At 37.8% G+C, this 18,169-nt stretch overlaps 1 protein-coding gene across 2 annotated transcripts in view; it reads left to right on the forward strand.

The window, feature by feature from the left end:
* Chchd3 (coiled-coil-helix-coiled-coil-helix domain containing 3) overlaps positions 1-18,169 on the forward strand; it is a 274,739-nt gene that overhangs the window by 5,635 nt on the left and 250,935 nt on the right. For both annotated transcript variants that reach the window (XM_013510637.1, XM_005377542.2), the window contains exon 2: positions 4,139-4,226. In XM_013510637.1, the coding sequence (XP_013366091.1) occupies positions 4,139-4,226 (88 nt within the window). The remainder of the gene's footprint in view (positions 1-4,138; positions 4,227-18,169) is intronic.

Genomic DNA, 18,169 nt, shown 5'->3' on the forward strand with positions numbered 1-18,169 from the left:
TCACAGCTATAGACTGCCATTGCTGCTCTTTTGAAAGGCCTAAAGATACAGTTGTGGAATGATTGCAAGAACAAAAGAAGATTGACTTTCAAGGCAACTGTATGATATATTTATCAACCCTACAATATGTTTATCATGTCCCCCTTAAGGTGACATGCTTATAAATGTCCAGAAGTCCGTATAACCAAAGATTGCATTGGGAAATGTTTTCATTGATGTTAGAGTGTGACACTAACTAGCAAATTTTAAAGCACGTGAGAAACCACAAAAGGAATTGAAACGTTAGTAAAAAGTAATTAGTGATAGGTTGAAAAAGATACTTCACTTTTATTACCTGAGAACATGGAGATAATTGAATGCTTTGTACTGTATATACATAGCAGAACTTACACGACTGGTACAGGTAATAGTTGTAGGCCTAGTCTTCACGTAGAAAAGGAGCTCAATATAAGCTCAGGCTCAATGAGAATGAACCAAGAAGAAATTAAAACTGGTCAAAGTCCACATGGTTGGAGCTATATGAGTAACAGCTTTACCAAGTATCTGTGTTGCCAGTTGTGGTTTATGCTGCGTAACTGTAATCTTCGTATCCTGTGGAGGTAAATATTTTTATTTTCAGATGTGGGAAATGAGGCTTGTTGGGGTGACTTCTCTAGGGTTACATAGCTTCATCATCTGTTGTAGGCCACCTTTTCGTTTTTTTAAACTGTCTCAAGGGATGATATTTTGGCAGTTGGCAGGACTTTTTGTAGTGCCCATAGATGGGAGCAAGGTATGAATTTTGATGAGAAGTAGATGGAGGTATTTGGAAGCTAATACTGGATTTTTAGCAAACATTCACTTTCTGATTGAATATTTTTAATGTAGTGCTTTGACCTTGGCCTGAAATACAGAAATCTAAATTATAAAATTACAGTTATACGTATAAGAATTATGTGAAACTTAACTTATATATTTGCTTCATAGAAGTGATATTGGATATGTAACAGTTTTTGTATATTATGGTGTACAGTATGTTATACATAGTGAATGTGATGGTATATAATACATAATCTAGTATATATGTAAAATTTTGTAACAATATAGTACATTATATATGTTATATATATATTAGTTAAATGAGGTTTATATATCACTTAAGCTTTACATATCATATTTAATGTACTTTATGAAGTCTACTTTAAGTATTAATATGTAGTATAAATATGAAGTATAAAATAAACATAAGCTCATTTAATTCATATATATGCTACATATTATATAACTTAATATACTGTATTAATTACAACAGTTAATCTATGTGGAGATTAATATGGAAATTTAAATTCTAAACATTTAGGATCTAATTCTAAAATGAAGGTTTATTTGATCTCTTTCAGAGGAATGATGCATTTTTATTATATAGGTGGGATTGAATGAGTGTGTTTAATGGTAAAGTAAACATTGGTCTAGAGATGAAGTGTTACTACTTCTAGTAGCTTTTGAAGGCTTTAAACTGGGGAGTTACCAATGTCAGATTTGCATTTTCGGAGGATTATTCATTGTACCATAAAATACGGGAGGAGAAATAGGATGATAAATTCATTTAACATTTATGTCATGGTCAAGAGAAGTCATGGTCAAGAGAATAAAGAAAGGAGGAGTTGGCAGATCTTATTTTCTGATTTAGGCAGCTGGGTGGAAGTAGTTCTACAAAGTAAGGAAGTAGAGGGAAGAAGAGATTTTTGGCAAGCATGAGTTCAATTTTGGACATGTGTGAGATGCTTCTGGTCTCTCCAAGGGAAGATGTTCATTAAACAACTGAGTGTGTGGGAAGGCTGTCTTCCAAGGACAGGTCCTGGGCTGGAGTTACTGGATTTAGATTTTACTAATTTATCAGGAGTAGTTCAAAATCAAGGGATTGGAAGAGAGTGTCAAGAGTACATGGAATGAGGACAGGCTGAGGGAAAGAACAGCGTGTAGGGCCCTTTAACATATGAGCAGGCAGCAGACATGGCCAGAGTCCTTAGAGAACCAGCACAGTGGAACGTCAGAAAAGTTGAGGGAGGGCGTTCCACAACCATATACATATGGTGGTTTATAAATATAATAAAATACATTGATACAAAGATGAATAATAAAGGTTGTTTATTTGACCATTGGTATTTACAAGAATACATGCACAGCTGTCCTTGGTAAAAGGGCAGGAGTAGTTAGTTGAGCAAGTAGAAATTGGAAGAAGGTCCTTGACTCTTCAGGATGGTAATCTACCCAGTTCCTTGACATGGAAACCCTGGGGTTGTCCTTGATGACTTTTCTTTGTTTTTGGTAGGGAAAAGGGATGTTGGACTTTGGCTTTGAGTCAGAATTCCTGAGTTGTTAGGTTTGAGTCCTGGCTGTGCTGATAAATTGTATGATCCAGGGCAAGGAGTATTTACTATGTTTCCAGGCTCCTCTCCTACAAACTGGAGATAATAAAATTTATCTCCCAGTCTTGTTAAAGATTAAGTGAGGGAAACTCTTAGGTTAGTGTAGTGTAGTTAGTGTATTGGTAACAACTGCTTACCAATTCCCTTTCTATAGTGTTGCCTTTTCTGGATGTTTCATATAAATACAATCATACATTATTTGTGACCTTTTATGTTTGCCTTCTTTCACTTAGCTTAATTTTAAGTCCCTGTGCATTGTAGTTTTATCAGAATATTATTATTATTTATTGCTGAACTGCATTGTACAGATACATAATGTTTCATTTATCCATTCACCAATAAATAGATATTTATTTGTTTCTACTCTTCCTATTTTGAATAATGTTGCTATGAGCATTCCTGTGCAAGTTTTTAGGTGGACATATGTTTAATAGCTTCTTAATTGGTCCTTTAGCCACCTTCAGGGGTCTTCTTCTGTTCTTACCCCTTTCCAATCTGTTCTTTACACTCTAACCGAAAGCATCTTCCTGAAATGTAAATCTCATCATGCCATTACCCTGCATCTAATCTTTCAGTAGTGCCTGTTTACCCTGTGGATCTGGTTCAGATTCTTTAAACTGAAGGGTTTAGTAAGAGTTTTTAAAATCGTAAATCTCTACTTTCCCTCTCTTTCACTATGCCCCCTTTTTCCGCTTCAGCCATTTGTTTATTCATGCCATTTTGTTCATCTGTCTAACAATTGTATTAACCAGGCTTTTTAAGGCTCTGAGTATATGGTGATAGGGCACCAACTCCTTGCTTTCATGAAGCTTTCTCTCTAATGTGAAAGTCAGACAATAAACAAGAAACATCAGATAGTGGTAACTACGATCAGAAGAATAAAAAGAATGACACAGTAGCAACTGTAGAACTGATGACTCAGATCTCCAGGCACAGGTGTTCCTCAGAATCTCTGCCCTATTGCTAGCTGACTACATGATATGTCCATTTGGATGTCCAGGGTGGCAAACCCATTTCTCATGTATGTTTAAAGTGATTCCCTCTTCCTGGCCCATTCTCTTCCTATCCTGTCTACATCCTTCTGTTGTAGGTCTTTCCTGACCCTCCACTCTAGCACTATCCTCATTTCCGGTACAAGCTAGCAGATTCAAGTCATGCCCTTCACATTATATTTGAATGCCTGACAGTTATCTGTACATTCCACTTCACTTTAAGTAACTTGATAACTTTGTAAATTCTCGAAGTGTGCCTACTTCCTGGTGCATAGTACCTAAAAAACAAATCTGTTGAAAGAGTGATTGTATGTGGTTAATCTTGAACAGGAGGGAGTAAGGGAGGAAGGAACACTGTTTTCTTGGGACCATTGGGAAGGGAGGAGCTAAGGCTCGTTAATACATAAGTACATTTGTAGGATTAGGGGAGAAAAGGAATTCTGATGGCTTACATTTTCTCTGAGATTACAATTCAGTACACAGCGTAAAACAAGGAGAAAAGTTATTTATAATGAGCAATTAGCAGTGTATTAGAAGAAATAAAGGAGTAGTGTTATGTATCTTGAATTTTTAAAACTATTCTCTAACTCACAACTGGTTTTATGGTTATTAGATTTAGCCCACTTTTCTGTAGGCTATTTGTTATACATATTGATGTAAAAGATGTATGGATGTTATTGCACTGTTTTTCTGTCTTGTTCTTTTACCATTGATTTTATTTTGATGTTGCTTTTTCAGCTTTCAGAAAATGTGATTGATCGAATGAAGGAATCCTCTCCATCTGGTTCGAAGTCTCAGCGGTATTCTGGTATTTATGGTGCCTCAGGTATCAAAAGCATTTTAATTTCTGGGTTTTTAATTGAAAACTTTTAAGTGGAAAATGTTCGCTCAGTAGTCAAATTCTACTTTCCTCTGTCTACTTTTTGGATATTCAGCTTTTTATAGGGAATGTTAGAAATCATCAGGGTTTTTAAAAAATTTGGCACTGCAAATGAATTTACTTTCAAGCAGTCTTTGGGAATTTTGTTTTCTTATCTAACCCCTAAACCTCTATTAGTCATTAGAAGGTGATTTCATATCTTTAAGTGTAACATGGATTGCTAATAGGATATTGGATATTTAGGAGTAAATACTTATAAAAATTTCAACTTAGAAAGTAGTGATTTACTGTTCTAAATTGTTAAGTATTTCAAACAATGTTATTTTCTAATAAAATTTTTAAAGTTTATAAAGTTTATAAATATTTACTTCATTGTAGTCAATCTTAGTTATTGACAAAAATAAGGTGTTAAATGAAATCCATAGAGAATTAAGAAGCTTTGTTTTATCAGTAGGTCCTGCTGGATAAGAAAGACCTGACACTGTTTCTCTTCTTTTTCTCCTTTCCCAACCCACCCATCTGTTCATCCTACAAGTGCTTACTGAGTGCCTGCTGTGTGTCCAGTACTGTTCTTGGTACTGCCCAAGTGGTAGGTGGGTGTGCAGTTTATTGTGAAAGGCAACAAGCAAATAACTAAGATGATCACTTTTACACTATTTGAGACTTTTCTATATTAGAAAGGGGTAAATCTTGCTACAGATGGTGAAATTGAGAAAGATGAGATGCTGCTGCTCAGATGCCATTCATTGGGGTGATTGTGACCTCTCCTCTCATTAAGTCAGTAAACTTGAATTGAGCTTCTGATCTATTCGGAGTAAAGATTGCCAAGATAAATAAGAAGTAGTTTTTGCCCTTTCTTAGCCACTGGTTTAGTAAGAGAGTTGAGAAAGATTCATTCTTGTTTTGTCTTTTCTTTACTCCTTACAGCTGGCCTTAGCTAGTCTTGTCAACTCCATCTCCAAGATGTGTTTGAATAGACTGTATCTTTTCAGGTCTGTCTCTGTGCTTCAGTGTGGATAGCCGTCATCTCTTTCTGTCCCTCACTAGAGCCACCTGACTGCCTCCTGTGCTGTGCACACAAAGGCCCTCACAGTTTTTGAAAAAGTTGATTTGTTCATGTCTTGCCCCAGTTGTGGCTTTCCATGTTGCACATAATGTCATCTGAACTGGTTTTCTTGGTCTCCGAGGCATACCATGAGTGGCCACTCTCTGCCCTCTCAGCATCATCTCATCATTTATTCTGGCCTACCACCCTTCCTCTGCTTGTCCACTGTGACTCTACCTTCACCAGAAAATGAGCACATCAGCCTTTGTCCCTTGTCTCTTCACAGGTGAATTACCAGCTCCTAGGGTAGCACCTGTTTCTTAGTGAGTCATTATTATTTGTTGAATTAATATGGGACATACCTCACCCATTTTAAAGTAACTACTTTTGATCATTTTGGAATATAATTCCATAAATTTATTTGTGATTTTATTGTTATTGTTAAGACAGTGTTATTGTTGCTGTATAGTTCAGGCTGGCCTCATAGTTGTTTTATAGCCCAAGATGCCCTTGAACTCATGATCCTCCCATCTCAGCTCACTAGGTGCTGGGATTACAGGTGTGCACCACCAGACCAGGCTATGAATTTAAGCACATTTGTTGAATGTCTACTTTGTACATAAAATTTGGAGCTATTTCCAGAGGACACAAAAATAGAAAAAGATCTACCCTTTCAAAGAGTTTATAGATTTTGTGCAGATAGAACTAAATATATATTAATAAAGAAGGTAAAATCATAGTATAAAAGAAACCCGGTAGATATTGAAATTACATATATCAAGTAGTTTGGATTAAGAATACCTTTTGATGTATGCATAATTCTAAAATTGATATTCTAAAATATAATTTGTTCAAGGTAGATTATTTTTCTACCTACTCTGCTAAGAAGATAGGATGATGATGAAGAACAAATAGTGATTACATAATAATAGATAAAACTTAAATAATGTTTAGTATGTGCAGGTGTTCTGTTAAATCATTTAGATATTTCTTATCTCATTTATAACCCTATGAGAGAGGGACTGTTGTTAACCCATCTTATGTAGAAGGTAACTAAGACTTGAAGGGATTAATTATTTTGCCTAAAGTCACACAGGTGGTGAGCAAAGAGGTGAGAATTAGATTCACATCTGTCTGAAGACTCCAGAGCAAATGCTGTTAATCATTGTGTTTTACTGTAATTTGAATGACACTGCTTCATTTGTAGAAAGGATGTGCTAGAAACTAGTCAGAAGAGAGGAGCTGCCTTGTAGTGATGTGCTGCTTGAACTTAGGAAAGAACTTTCTGTCTATACATGCTTGTTGCTTCTAGCTTTTTCACATACTGACTATCATGCAACAGTAAATGAAGGAGATTTTGTTTTCTTTTTTGGGTTGGTTTCTTAAGCTGATACTTAGTGTAAGTGCAGGTTGGTAGATCCTATGGTATATGTGGCCTGCAGAGCATTATACTGATGGCACAGTGTGCTCTGGATCCATCCCTTCCCATTCCAGGTTGACATGGCCGACAGACTCTTCGGTCCATGTGACAGCCTAGGCACTGGAAATCCTAGAATGCTCCTTATGTTTTGGTGGTCAGGCTAAGATTATACTCTCTAAATGGTAGCCACTTGTCACATGTGACTATTAGAAGTCACATAAAAATTAGTAAAATAAAAGTGTTCTTTTCTCACTATAACGGGCCAGATTTCATGCTTAGTAACTGCATGTCTGTCATGGCCACCACAGTGGAAAGCACAGATACAGAACATTTCTACTGCATGGCTCTGGTCTAGAATACACCAGTGCTGGCATTCTGAGCCTCATCAGATAGTTTTAATGATATGGTGACTGAGGTAATGGAGCTCAATGGCTGTGTACGTTTGTGCTTGTGAATCTTATTTGCTTCCCTTCTACATCCCAGTGCCCTAGTACTAATGGCAGATGAGAACTTCTGGGAGTGCTCCCCTGGGACATGGTATATATTAACTTGATCTTTGGCACAGCTTCTCAGCCTGTGTGTTATGAATATGTTGGGGGTACTGACACCTTAGACTTGGAGGAGTTGGATCATTTTTGTAGCCCCATGTGCTATGTTTATATAAAAAAATCTCAGCAAGGCTTCCCTTACCCATTCCAACCTAAGCCAAGATAAAAACTAAGATTGGCATACTGTTTTGAAATGCTGTTGCCTTTAGGTTAAGAATGCTGTTAGACTATGATTGTGTATATTGGCAAAGATTTATTCTTTTTAGAATAAATATATTGATAAAAGTAGAAAGCTTCAAACTTTCTGTTCTCTTCTATGTTTCATTTAGGGATTTTAATTCCTAGTTAATACTCAGTAATGGATTTCTTATGACTTATAATGTAGATGTGTTATGAAATAATTTTTCAAGTCTACAAAAATGTATTGATAAAAATGTCACCTGCCTTTTCTACATTTTTCAGTGTCAAGTAAATTATATATTAAATGTGAGTTGTTTTTAATATTTACTAAAATTCTTTCTGCTGGGACTCTTATTCTTACCTGCCCTTGGTTATTCATGTGTGTGAATATAGGGCAGTATATCTGATGCACTGAGAGGCCTAGAATTTTTGAATGTAGCAACTAAATCTTGTCACATATATAGTTTTGAGAAATACAATTTATACTTTAGGAGAGTGAGTTCCTCTGAAGACTTTACTGAAACTAATTTTTTTGCCAAACCTTGAACCAGATCAGTGACTCGTTGCAATAAGTATTTGCATGTAAAGCTGTTTGGGCAAAATAATATACTATGTGACATACAGCAGATTGTAATGCCACTTTAATAAATGAATGTGCTCTAAAGAACTTAACTGTGTCCTCGCTGCCTCAAATTCCTTGCTGTGTTATCAGCTATATAGGTTTGCTTTTGTACCAGATAATTTTTTTAGGTTGGCATTGTAAGCCATAAAGAAATGGCATTGTATATAACTATAATCATAAACTTACCTTTTGATTAACATCTTGCATCTTTTGATTTTGAAAACCATTGTTGAGTATTGATTTTTTTCTTTCCACTCTGATGTTTTAATTTTTCTGAATTAGGGTGAGGTCAGCTTGCTCAAGCTTTACCTTGCCTGGTGGTAAAGAAGCATCCCAAATCACTTATGAAAAGGACCAGGCAGGAAATTATGTTTGGAGGCTATTTATTGTTTTCCTGAATCACAAGTAGTCAGATGAAAATGATAAATATAGAAAAAAGACAAATTAACTCACTTTTATTGTTAACCTCATTGTGCAAGTTTCTCTGTGAACTCCTTTGTCACTGTGAAAAATAGCAAAGATCTGATTTTTGTTAAGTATATCACTGAGATCACTAAGTATTTGGCAGCCTTAACAAATTGCAGGAAACCAATTTGAGCAGGAAATAGTACAGCCAAAACTAAAGCAGCCAATTTAGGGAAACAGATTCATCTATATGTTCTGCGTAGTTTTCTCCCAGAATCTGGCCCTCCTAGTTATTTTTAAACAGTTCTTTAAGGCTCCTTTAGACTCCTTTAGGACTATAGAGAGAGTTCAAAGTAAACAAGTCGTGTGTACTTCTTTGACTTGAGTTATAAGATCCAAAGGTAGTTGCGAGTCTAGATTTTTAACTTTTAATGTATGAAACTTTGTTGATATTGGTGTCTCAAGTTTGTGCTTTTTGTGTGTATTGTAATGGATAATTTGCCTGGAAGTTCCAAGGATTTAAATCTAATTCTCTAGTCAGTATATTTTGCTCTTAAAAGGAAACCCATAAACGGTCCACATTTAATGAATGGTTAAATTTTTAAAAGTTTTCTTTTGAGACAGGGTCTCGCTAAGTGGTTCATACTGGCCTTAAACTCAACTACGTAGTGCAGGCTGGCCTTGAACTCACAGTGATCCTCCTGCTTCAGCCTCCTGGGTGCTGGGATTACAGGTGTGTGCCACCACTCCCTAATGGATGGTTAAAGAACTCATTTTTCCTAGTTCTATCTGTCAACAAGTATTAACATGACAATGAGCTCTGTTAATATTATAAGTGAATGAATATGTAAATGAGATAGAATATATTAAGAGGTCTGGAAAGTGCTTTAGGATTAAAAGCTTGAGCAGACAGGCTTCCAGTCAAGGGGAGGGGACTTGAGCCAAACTTTGAAGATAAGAGGATAGAAGGAGTGTATGGAAAGTATTCCTGAGTGGGTTAGTACATAGACCGGATTGATTCTGATAAAGGTTTTCTGGGGTCTAACTAGTGAATAGATTGGGGAAGTATGGGGCTTAATTTTATTCTTTAGGAATTAGGCAGCACAGTGCCATCCAAATTTAGGATGAAAGGTAAGAAAATTGCATTTATTGCTTCTTCAAGAATACCCCAAATAACATTTTTATAGTTAAAAATGCAGTGATTTTCTCATTGATATTCTTATATTCAACAAAAAAGGAAATGACAATGTAAGAATATGTATTTTCCACCATAAAACTAAATAAAGCCATTTTCATTGTCAGTGAGAAAAGAAGCTGTTCTATACAGCACATTTGTCATTAATTGGCCAAAAGAAAATAGTTAAGGCAGTGTGGTAGGATCGGGTACAACAGAGGATTTCTGAGCAGGGAAAGTGATTCAAGGGCTTCTGAGAAGGATAATGCACAGGTTGAATGGGAAACTAGAGATAGAGAGGGTAAGCTGTTATGGAGTCTTAGTGGAGGCAGTCAAGAGAAACACTTGGAGGACCTAGTGACCAAGGCTACAGGGGTGGTTTGTGGTACTCCTTAGCTTACTCAGGCCTCCTGTCTAGGCCACTTTCCTCTGTGGCACTTGATTCATTGTTCTTTGTGGTTTTTTTTTAGAAACCAACAAAAATTTAAGCTCACTTTAATAGTAAGATGAATCTGTAGGAAACTTTCTTTTTAGGTAGCAACCAGTCATTGACTATATGTAGTTTTTATTCCTTTCCTTGCGGTGGTGAAAGGAAAGTTATGAAGAAAAGAAAAAGCTGCGGTGGTAAAGGGAAGGAATTGTAGAGGAAAAGCTCAGTAGCTTCTGAAATGTTGGTGAATTAAACTTCCCAAGTTTCCTGCAACTAGAAACTTGTGCCCATTGATTTTCTAGTTAGCAGATTAACTGCTGGCCCCTGTCTTGTGACTGCCTTTGCTTAATTTACTCTGCCTAAGTGCTTGCAGGTAGTGCCATATGAAATCAAGTGGGTTAGAAATTCTCTGCTTGTGCTTAGATTACTAACAGCAGCAGCTGGGGAAGTGCATTGCATATAAAAGTGAGCATTGTACTAATGCCCCAGAACTACAGTACTGAGGAGCTAGAAGTTAATTCAAGTGTTACTCCCCAATACCTTCAGTGACTATGGATAAAAAAGAAGAAACTACCCATTTTTGTAGTAGATTTTGAACACTAACATGTGCGGGAGGGTAGTGGATTACAGTTTTTCGTAGAACAAATATTCTTGGGCATAACAACGAAGATGATGGATGTCATTAAAAATAAAACAACTATAAAGTAGAAATTTTATAATCATATGTGAAGATTTATAAGATACTAGCATTGATTATCTAAGCCACTGTAATGAAACATAAAGCATAGGAAACATAATGCATAAAAATATAGTCTTTGACTTAAATTTTTTATATCACTTATAAGACAAACAGTTAACTATTTGTGCATTTCTTGGAATTTGACAGACTTTGAGGGCATCATCTGGATGGCCCAGGTCTCTTAAAATAAATTGCTCAAGGGAGTTTCAAATGTACATTTTTCTGTTTTAGGCTATTCAGAATCAATCCATGGACTTTCTAGCTATTAGCCAAATACTTGGTTGTTGTTGTTGCTGATGATGTTTTTTCCTGGTGAAAAAAAAATTTAAAAAGTAACGCTTGACACGGCATTTTATTTCTCCCATTTACCCCTTCCTTTTTCCCTGATGTATTTGGAGTTACTCCTCCAGACTCCCATAGTGCTCTATGTTAGGCCAAATCTATGCTCCCAGGAAACAATAAGTGCTTCTAGGCCCCCTTTTAAACCTGCTCTGCCCCTAGGGCTTCTTGGCACTTCGTTGACAGCTGTCAGAGTACTTGAGGTTATTTGAAATGCTTTGGGAAGCCATATGGACATGACGGTAGGGATCTTCAAACTTTTTCACTGATGGCTGTGGCTGTGTTTTGGTGCTGTGTGACCTGGTTCCCCTGAATGAGCAGCTAATTGCAAAAAGGGTCCTAATTAGCCAGTATCAAATGATTGGTGCTGGAGATTACTTTAAGTGCCAGGCCAGTAATGGTAACTCGCTCTGACTGTGCATTTGGAGTGAAGATGGGAAGTGGTTGGAGCATCTCATAGATTATAATGCTATGGAAGCACACAGCTGCTTAAAGTCAGCTCCTGTGTACTCTCCATTTTCAGATGTGTGAGTGGTGCTGCTCTGCTCTTCACTTCTTGTGTTCTTTTATTTTTTTCTTGTACTCCCCCACCGTTGCCAGTTTTGCAGGGGCTGCCCAAAGATCTTGCTCTGCATTTGAGGTGCAGAGGTAGAACCTTGTTCTACATTTTCAGTTTTCTGATTTCAAGTGTTATCGTCTTTCCCATCCTAATGTAACTGTCCTGGTCTAGTTACAGGTCTCTCCTGCTTTGCTTCAACGGTCCTTACCTTCAGCCTTGCATTCTCCAATCTGCCGTCCTGGTAATCTTTCCAAAGCATAAAATCATGTCATTCCTTCTTTGAAAACTTCAGAGTCTCCCTTTTCCTCTTAGAAAGATGCCCAAATCTCTTTCACACACCAACAAGCTCCTGCACAATCTCTCTCTGCTTTAGTTTCTGTTGTCGTCTCCCAGACCCTCCTCTCTACTGTTTGACCTTCTTGTCTAGTCATTTGAAGTTTAGCATGTCCTTGAATTTGTTCTTTTTTGAGGTTTTGACTGTATAGTCTTCCATCTCATCAGTGTTCCTCCATCTCTTCAGCCTGGTCCTAGTTCATCTCCTGGCTGCTTGTGTCTGGCCAGTTCTGGCTCCTTGGTTAGGTCCTTGCTTAGAAGTCACCCCAAAATCTTTTCCTGACTCCCAGTCTGGGTTCTGTGGCCCTCCTGTGTGGACCCACAGTAGCCTGTTTGTGCTTTGCCCAGCATAGCACTTACCACATAGTACTGAGATGTCATTTACTTACTCCATCCCTCAAATACCTCAGCTTCTAGTTTCTCTTTTGTTCTCTCAGGACTGCCTTTCTGGGCACGTATTTCCACAACTCCCCTTGCTTTGTTGATGTCTCTGAGCTGAAGTGAGGAAAGTTAGGGAATTGTGTTTAGTGTAGGTAAGTAAATACTGACCTGTTGAGGTCAGATGATTAAGTAGAATGGGAAAGAAGAAGGTCTGAGAGGATTGGGAAGGTATATCTTCCTTTAAGTGCCCTTTCTCTAACTTCGTGGTGTGGAGTGCTGGAATTGATATCCTTTTGAAGATTTTTCCTTCTCTATGTCACTAATTTTTTTTGTTATAGTATCTAACTCATTGTGTTGTAATTATACATTTACTTTTCTGTTTCTCCTGCTTGGTTTTGTGCTTCTGAGAGCAGTAGGTATTCACTAGTCATCTCTGTACTTCAGTCATAGGGACTATATTATAAGGTTGTTTGTTCAGTAAATGAGGAATGAATAAGCTAAAGTAAATCAGAGAATGAAGACATGTGTATAAGGGTGTGTGTCAGAGACAAGGAAGGAGAAAGGGGTCTTCCTTTTGGATTGGTTCCATTGGGCATGGATGTGAGGGTCTTCACCAGGCTTGGGGTGAGGCCCAAGTTTGCCGGTTTCTGGTCTAACTGTAGCAGACCCGAGGAAGCCCTGTTGTAGGGGCACTTTCTTGAATGCCATCTGTGGAAAAGTATGAGTCTCTGGTGGCAGTGAGCAGGCAGTAGAGCCCTGATTTGAAAACACTGCTATGAAGATGGATGTCTTCTGGGTATTGATTTAGTTTAGAAAGGAAGCCATCTTTGCCAAAGACTTGCCGAGGATTGAGGAGGACTGAAGCAAGTGGTATTCTTTCATGGGTCCTTGCACTCTCAAGTCTTGGCACATTCCACCCTTTCCTTCTCCATTAGGTCAGAAGGACTCTGACCTTAGTCTCCTGGGATTTATGGGTTAGGTGCCAGGGTCTAGGGCTGAGGGCTTGGTAAGGTTAGTACTTCCCCTATTAAGACCCCCTTCTCACTTCTTCTTGTCAAAACTCTGGGACCCTTGAGCGTAGCACTCCGTAATCATGTACCTTCTCCCATGTGCCTGTTTTCATGTTGGATGTCAGCTTCTGATTCAGGGATCACAATACCTGCCTCCTTCAAAGAGTAGTCTCTGGCTTCACTCCCACCAGTTGCTGGAGCCAGCTGTTTGAAGCCTAGGGCTTGAGGTGTCTGAAGCCCAGGTACATCAGTTTGGTTGGGCTTCTGGTAGAGGTGGGAAGGAAGGCCCACTGATTGTGTTTCCTGGTCATGTTGGGAGGACAGGGAGAATGGCATCTCTTTGTGTTCAAACACACCCAAATATCCAAATCCTAACTGATAAGGAAAAAGAAAAAGCTCTACAAATGTGGTTTACTGTTGCTTCCCCTTTTCACCTCGTCACCTTGTGCTATACTGTATCAGATTGGCTTTGCAGTCCATTTTATTTGGTAGTCCATTAAATTCATCAGACGTAATTAGTCTTGCTGTTGACACAATGGTCATCTCATGACTTTCAAAGATAAGATAAAATATTGATTGCTGTATGCTGTTTTTCAGACTAGAGCTGAAGAATGATGTAAAAATCAATTGCTATAATCAGGACAGTTTTGATTTAAATCAAAAGTATTGCAGAAAAATTTAAGGTCAGTGACTCCCCGAAAACATATTTATTGCTTAGTCATGTAACCAGCAAGGTTATACATTTTGAATCTTATACTTTTAATTATTTAAACAAATTTTAACAAAATAAAATTATTTTAACAGAATGCTCCCAACAACCCTCAATTCATTCCCCTTGAAACTTGGCCTTAACTTTGTGGGTGTGCCCTTGGTCTTGCAACAATAATAAGGTCACCTACCACTGTTTTCTCTTTCCATCTGTATTTTGCTTTTGTAGTACTGGGAAAAATTAGGCTGGCTAAGCAGCTTTTGTTTAATTTTGTGGGACAACATAAACCCACTGAGTATAATGTGTTTCTTTAATTTTTCTAAATAACTTGTTGACTTCTTTGGGAATCCCATGGGATTCAGCCTATTAAACTGCTTTTGTGACATGATTTTTAAAACTTGCTTAAAAATGTTGCTTTAATATTCTATCTCAGAAACTTTCTAGAGTGAGTATTATAAGATTATGGGAAGTTATAATCCTCTTTTCATATTATTATTTGACCTTTGACCTATTTTATTAGTTTTTGAATTAAAAAATCTTTAAGGAAAATATGGACTGTATAATTAAAAAAGTTTTTAAAAAGTCTCATAAACTTAAGAATGATACATTACTTCCTTCAATTCTTTTTTCCATCCTGTTGAACATTATATGTCTGTTGACATAGCTATTGTTTTATAACTCGTGTTCATCTTCTTGCAAAAGTGACAAAGTAAAACATTTAAAAATAGTCATTTTTTAATTGTTCATTTTCTTCACTCATGGTTTATAAGGTGTTGAACTGATGCCTTTTAAGGCTATGCTATATTTTGATTGAAATCCACCCTCTTCTTTCTATTCAAGTAAAAATATTTTTACCTGAATCATCACAGAGACTACCCTGGTAACGCAGGCCTACAGATCACTTCTGATGTTCCCCAGGGGGTGTGCTTGTATCTGCGAAGCAGAGGCCTGCTGGAATCATCACCTCAGCTTCATTGCCTCTGATGTAATGTGATTGTGTGCTTTTCAAAAACAAGGGTGTGAACCCCATTCAGAAATGAACCCCATTTCTTCAAACAGGAAATGAAAAGGTGGTGGTCAAGTCACCTCTGAACTGAAGAGTGTGTGCGGTGTGTGGTGGGTGTGTGTTTAGTGTTCAGAGAGCTTTTGCTGCTTAATAGTTGTGTGATCTTGGGCAAGTTGTCTCATTTTCCTCCAGGATAAAATGGAGAGACTTAATGCCAATTTCACATGGTTGTCATAGAGACTAAATGAGATAACGTGCAGCTGTTGAAATATAGCAAGAGATCAATAGAGGTTCCTTTCTTTGTTTCTTCTTTAACACAACAGCCAGGCCTCAACTTTGCTCCCATCTTTCACCAGCTCCAGATTGACCCTTGCCAAACTATATTATTGTCTTCTGTCTTTGCCTTTCATTTGGTCTTCTGCACTCGTGTTCCAGCAAACATTTATAGTACTGGCTATGTGCCAGACACTGCAGTGAGTGCTGGGTTTCAAAGATGAGTAGAGCAAGGTGAGTCAGCATGAGCTGTGATGAGATACACACAGAGAATAGCTGATTGGTTAAGAACTAACTCTGCCTGGGAAGAGCAGGATAGACTTCACGAGGTAGTGATGTTGGAGTTGAATACTGAAGGATGAAAAGGTGCTTACAATCATATATGTTGTGTTTGATGGTAGAGGATGATGGGAAAGATGAAGGGCAACATTGTGTTGTCTTAAGAAAAAGACATTACATTGGAGAAGCAGAAAGAACAGATCTATTTTTCTGTTACCTTTAGAATAAGAGAGGTAGGTATAGCTTGTTCTAGGTAGTTGATTTTATTCTTCTCCTGAATACGTGCTTCATTTTAAAATATTTTATATTAAAGCATTTATGAAGCTATACAGATTAATAAAACATGTGCCCTCAGGTAAGTTGTTTAATGTGGTTTTCATTTTTCTTCCACATTGTAAGGACTGCTAGTTTCTGTTTTGATGAAACAGCAGGGGGCACCTATTCTGGTTTATTCATTCATGGAAAATTTAGCCCTCTTGAAAAATGAACAAAGTTGATAGTCAAAAGATACTCACATGCAATCTATCCACAAGAAATTCTGAATATTCTCATCATCAAAAAAACTTGAATAAGACAGTTATTTTCTTGACACTCTATCACCAGCATAATCCTTTGGGATATTTACTATTATTGTGTGTACATTTTTCTCTTTCATAGGATTGCCAACTATCTTAAAGAGGATGCTTCAGGTGAATGTTTTGGGGTGGCTGATATATTCTATTTGACCCTGATTTAACACAAGTAATGGCACTGGGTGGTTTCTCCATATGATTCTGATTGTTACTAGGGTTTCTTCAGAGACTCTAACAGTAAAGCATTTTATTTGATTTCTCTTGATTTATGCTGCAGGTAGCAGAGTGAAGCTTAGTAGGCTGGATTGGTAAGCATCTCTAAGAATGAATGAGAAGGCTTACTAAACCAGAGACAGAGGGGCTGGGGATTTAGCTCAGCAGCAAAAGCGCCTGCCTGGCAAGCGTAAGGTCGTGAGTTCAGTTCCCGGTACCGGAGAAAAACCAACCCCCCCCCCCAAAAAAAAAAAAAACCAGAGACAGGGATAGGCCACAGGAGATTCTCCCAGTTGTGTCAGATAGGCCCCCTGTCCCTCCTGTGCATGACCTAAGAGATAGCTCAGAGACATCTGTGAAATGAATGTCCACCCAACCACAGGGCTGGATATTAATCTAGCATGGATATTAATAGACATGAATGAGCCTGGGTCTTCAGCTCTGTGTGTTGTCTGAGAGTGTTGGGGGCTTTTTTCAAAAGCCTCTGCTGTTTTTTGGGCCATCCCAAGTACTGGAGAAAACGACTCAGGGTACATTTTTACAAAGAATGAAATAATGTTGAAAAACTGTTGTTGAAATAATTCTTCAGGTTTATTATGGGTTCCTGGTTAGCAAAACCCTTGCAACATTTTGCTATTTAATGATGAGTATCTAAGTGAACTTTGGTTGCTGTCTTCCCCAGTGCACAGTCAAGGTTGGCTAGTCTCTGTACAAGTTTCCTGTATGCCTTGTGAGATGGTTTGAAACACCATTTATAAATTCCACCATTTGAGTTCAATATTGTCTCTATAAAGCTGGTTGAAACAAACATTTCTGTGCATCTCTATACACAGTTGTTTCTGTGTATCTGTGTGTACTTGTCATTTCTGAAAATAGCATGTCAACCCCAGGTAAATTAGAATGGACATTTTAAGAGTTTAGTAGTCACTAAAATTTCCTTGTAGTACAGGCTTAATGTTAAATGCAAACTTCTTGCCTTTAGTTATTTTTGCCCTGGGCTGGTGTGTGTGAACAATGAAGCAAAGGAGTTGTAATAATTAAATCTTACTATAATTTATGTAATTTTGTTGGGTTTTGTTCACTTACTTTTCCAAATGTGAAAGTGATGGTTTTTGTTTTTGTCTGCTTGAGGAGTATTAACTATTGCATTTTGCTTCTATAATCATAAAGGGAGGAAAGGAGGAGGATTTAGTTTGTGTGTGTGGAACTACTTTCATACCATGTCAGGTCGTTTTTCAAGAACAGGCCAGATGTGTATATTGATTAGTGCAGAGGCAAGAGGGTGTTGTGAGGGAGTTTTGGCTTTGGGGCCAGGTAGTCCTGCATCACCAGGGGTGTTACGGTTTGTGTCCAGTGTCCTTCCAAAACCTCATGTAGTCATGGGCCGGACTTCTAGAGTTTATGATTGATTTCGTGGTCCACTGCTGGGATTATGGATGTGAGTGTTACAACCATCCTGGGACAGGTAGTCTGTATACAATATAAGGGAGGGAAAGAGGCTTGCTGTTTTGCTCCTCCCTTTTTGCTCTTGTTGCTTTTGCTGTTTTCCACTGCCATGAACTATTACCCTCTGCATGTGCCCCCTGCTTTGGAGCCAGCCGAGTGTAGACTGAAGCCTGCACATACTGTGAGCTAAATAAACCTTTCCTTCC

The sequence above is a fragment of the Chinchilla lanigera genome, unplaced genomic scaffold (assembly GCF_000276665.1).
Source record: "Chinchilla lanigera isolate Chin_1 unplaced genomic scaffold, ChiLan1.0 scaffold00009, whole genome shotgun sequence".
Lineage (NCBI taxonomy): Eukaryota > Metazoa > Chordata > Mammalia > Rodentia > Chinchillidae > Chinchilla > Chinchilla lanigera.